General features: G+C 39.4%; 1 protein-coding gene across 1 annotated transcript in view; it reads right to left on the bottom strand.

Annotated features, from left to right (window-relative positions):
- Positions 1-2,544: 2,544 nt before the first annotated feature.
- The window catches only part of smyd2b (SET and MYND domain containing 2b), a 16,771-nt gene continuing 16,430 nt past the window's right edge, over positions 2,545-2,885 (bottom strand). The window contains exon 12 of the mRNA XM_016449862.1: positions 2,545-2,714. Within this exon, the coding sequence (XP_016305348.1) occupies positions 2,634-2,714 (81 nt within the window). The 3' untranslated portion in view covers positions 2,545-2,633. The remainder of the gene's footprint in view (positions 2,715-2,885) is intronic.

Below are 2,885 nucleotides of genomic sequence, written 5' to 3'. Positions count from 1 at the left end.
TTACGACCTAAAAGTATGTAGAGAGAATCAACTCTTACTCAAGTCTCTCGAAAACAGACACATAATGCCCATAAAAATAGACTCTTCTCTAATTAATTCATAGGAAAACCTTTCTTTTGAATGAACACACATATACTTCAGGTCATTGTGTATGTTGTTACTGTTCTTGTATATTGTCTTTTGTATTGTATACTGTTTTATGCAGGCTTATGATAGAACCACTCATTCATGTAACCTTACATATACCATGTTTGGTCTCTATGAATTCCTTAGGCTTCAGTCAGTCTGCAGCTCTGTTTGATTCTGAGAAGATGAGAATGTGAGCTAGAACGCTTCTGCATCTCTTAAGTCTGCACCAGGCTTCGGCCTTGTCTTTCTATTCACCAAAGATCCTAGGATCTCAGCTGATGTCTCTCTTAGCCAGGCCCGGACTGGCCATCGGGAGCACTTACCTCCATGACGGTGATTCAAACATTATTATTTTCAAGAAAACAGTGCTCAGGCTTCCTGGAGGCTAAGTGAGGGCTGCCCGTGCAGGGCCAGTGCTAAGGGGCCAATGTTTTGCCAATGAGCAAATTCTCAGGGGCCCTGCACTGGCAGCCCAGACTTGTTTGCAGGGGGGCCACATCCCTGCAGAGTTTAGCTCCAACCCCAATTAAACACACCTGATCCAGCTAATCATGTCCTTCAGGATTATTTTAAAAATACATGGTGTTTGTGTTGGAGCAGGGTTGAAACTAAACTCTGCACTCCTGGAATTGAGTTTGACACCCCTGTTCTTAAAGCTGAACAGCTCAATTAATGACCATATAAACTTTCTGTTGTTATTATTAAAAAACAATTAATTAAACTTTTTGTTAAACATTCCTGACTAATATTACTCTAATCAAATCCACAACATCAAGTGAAAGTTGTGAAGTTAGTTTATATAGTTGATAGTAAATATAGGTATACAGAGACTTTGTATGTAGTCATGTTTAAAGCTTTATCTGTTTATTCTAAACCTTGCATATTATCTGTATATATTTATATACATTTAAAATAGAAGCCTAATAATAATTATTAAACTACAATGGCTTGTTTAATGGGGTAGTAATTATATAAAGCATGTAATTATAATGAATAATCATCATTAAAATAAGGTGACCAGACGTCCCCGGGAAGTGGCACGTCTGGTCACCTTACATTAAAATCCAGATGATTTTATCTTTAAAAATGTTTTACTGTGTAGTGGCCTTTAATTTGGAGCAAGAGAAACTGGGGCAGTGACTTTATGTATTTTATGTGTCACTTTGCTTGAAGCCATGTTTTGTGTGAGCATATGGCCCTGTTTTGTTTGTTTCTATGTGCCTTGTGATTTGCTGTCTAGCGTTTATTGGTTCATTTGCATCACCTGTCCCTTGTTAACCACCGATTTCTAGTCGTGTCCATTTTTGGAAGGCCAAACAAAGTAGTTTCGCTTTCACAACGAAACACAGCGTCACACACGGCGGCCTAGAGTGAGCAGAGGCCGGGGGATAAAGTGCTAGAGAGCTAGAGTGAGCAGAGGCGGCGGATTCGACGAAGGAGCGTCCGGAGGGCTTGCGGCAACCACATGTGGCGACCCCGGGCTGGACTCCGCTTCGTCCACGGTGAAAGCCGATCCGGCGATCCACAGCGCAAAGTTGTAGTATTTCCTCAGCAACCAGCACGGATCAGCTCCAGGCATGACGAAGCGGATGTCATCCTCTTTTGGAAGACCAAACAAAGTAGTTTCGCTTTCACAACGAATCACACAGCGTCTTCACGACATGGCGGCGGCAACAACAATACTACAGCGAGAATAAAAGTTACGCCTTCTTTCTTTGCGTGAACATTTGGGCGGCGTTATGCAAATCTTCCCACATCGTGACGTAGACATGTGAGGGCGTGTTAGAACGAGCCGTTTTAGGTAGGTGTGGCTGACTCTGAACTTTTATAAAGAATATCTCTTTGGATTTGAGACTTTAGTCTTTACAACTTTACAGATCTTCTTTATGCACCAAGAGCTTGTAACACTCCAAAGAGAAAGGAAAAATTTTAATCACATCATATGACCCCTTTAATATTTTTAAACAACTGGTGTTTGTAATCAAAAGTGAAATTAATACATAGACTATTTATACAGAAAATAGTTCCGGTCCTCAAATTTGATTGGTTAAGAAAATGTCCTATAGTCGTTTTACTGTTTGTATCAGTCTGTTTCCCTTCTGGTTTTCCAGATTATGTGTGTGGTGCTGAGTTGAAGCATAGCTGTTTAAGATCGCTCTTTTCTTTTGCTTCCTGCTAGAATTCCTCTTGTGCCTGTCCCTCCGTTCATTTCTCTGTGATGTCTGATGTGTGCATCGATGTCTGCTCAGTTGTATGACTATGGTATCTTTGCTCTGTTTGTCTGTTTATCTGCTGTTACTGTTGCCCAGTTGCTTAAATGATATGAATTACTTATTTTGTTTTCCCTTTTTGCACACTTGTTACACTTGCACTTCTTTCTGAGTTATATCTTGTACAGAAATGCTTTATCAGCCTTAAACATATTACTGAAGAAAGTCTCTCCATTTGTTTACTTTAATAAAGTGAAATTCAAGTACAATCTTAAACAGTACACACTATTTACATTATTCCCCTCTCATTTCTTGTTTGAGCTCCGTTACATATGTGTGGTCCTTTCCATGAACAACTTCCATGATGGCCAGTGCCTGTAACACAAACAGAATTATCAATCACTTCTGGCATTTACAGAGTATAAAAACAAACAAACAAACAAATAAAAAATACTTTTGTCTGTAGTCCTAAAACCTGGGAGAGAATGAGCACTTTTAAGCAGTTCATTTAAAAATGTTAAGGTCTTATCTTAATAAGGTCTTTTT

The sequence above is a fragment of the Sinocyclocheilus anshuiensis genome, unplaced genomic scaffold (assembly GCF_001515605.1).
Source record: "Sinocyclocheilus anshuiensis isolate Anshui unplaced genomic scaffold, SAMN03320099.WGS_v1.1 scaffold659, whole genome shotgun sequence".
NCBI classification, from domain to species: Eukaryota; Metazoa; Chordata; class Actinopteri; order Cypriniformes; family Cyprinidae; genus Sinocyclocheilus; species Sinocyclocheilus anshuiensis.
This window is presented reverse-complemented; position numbering and strand designations above follow the sequence as displayed.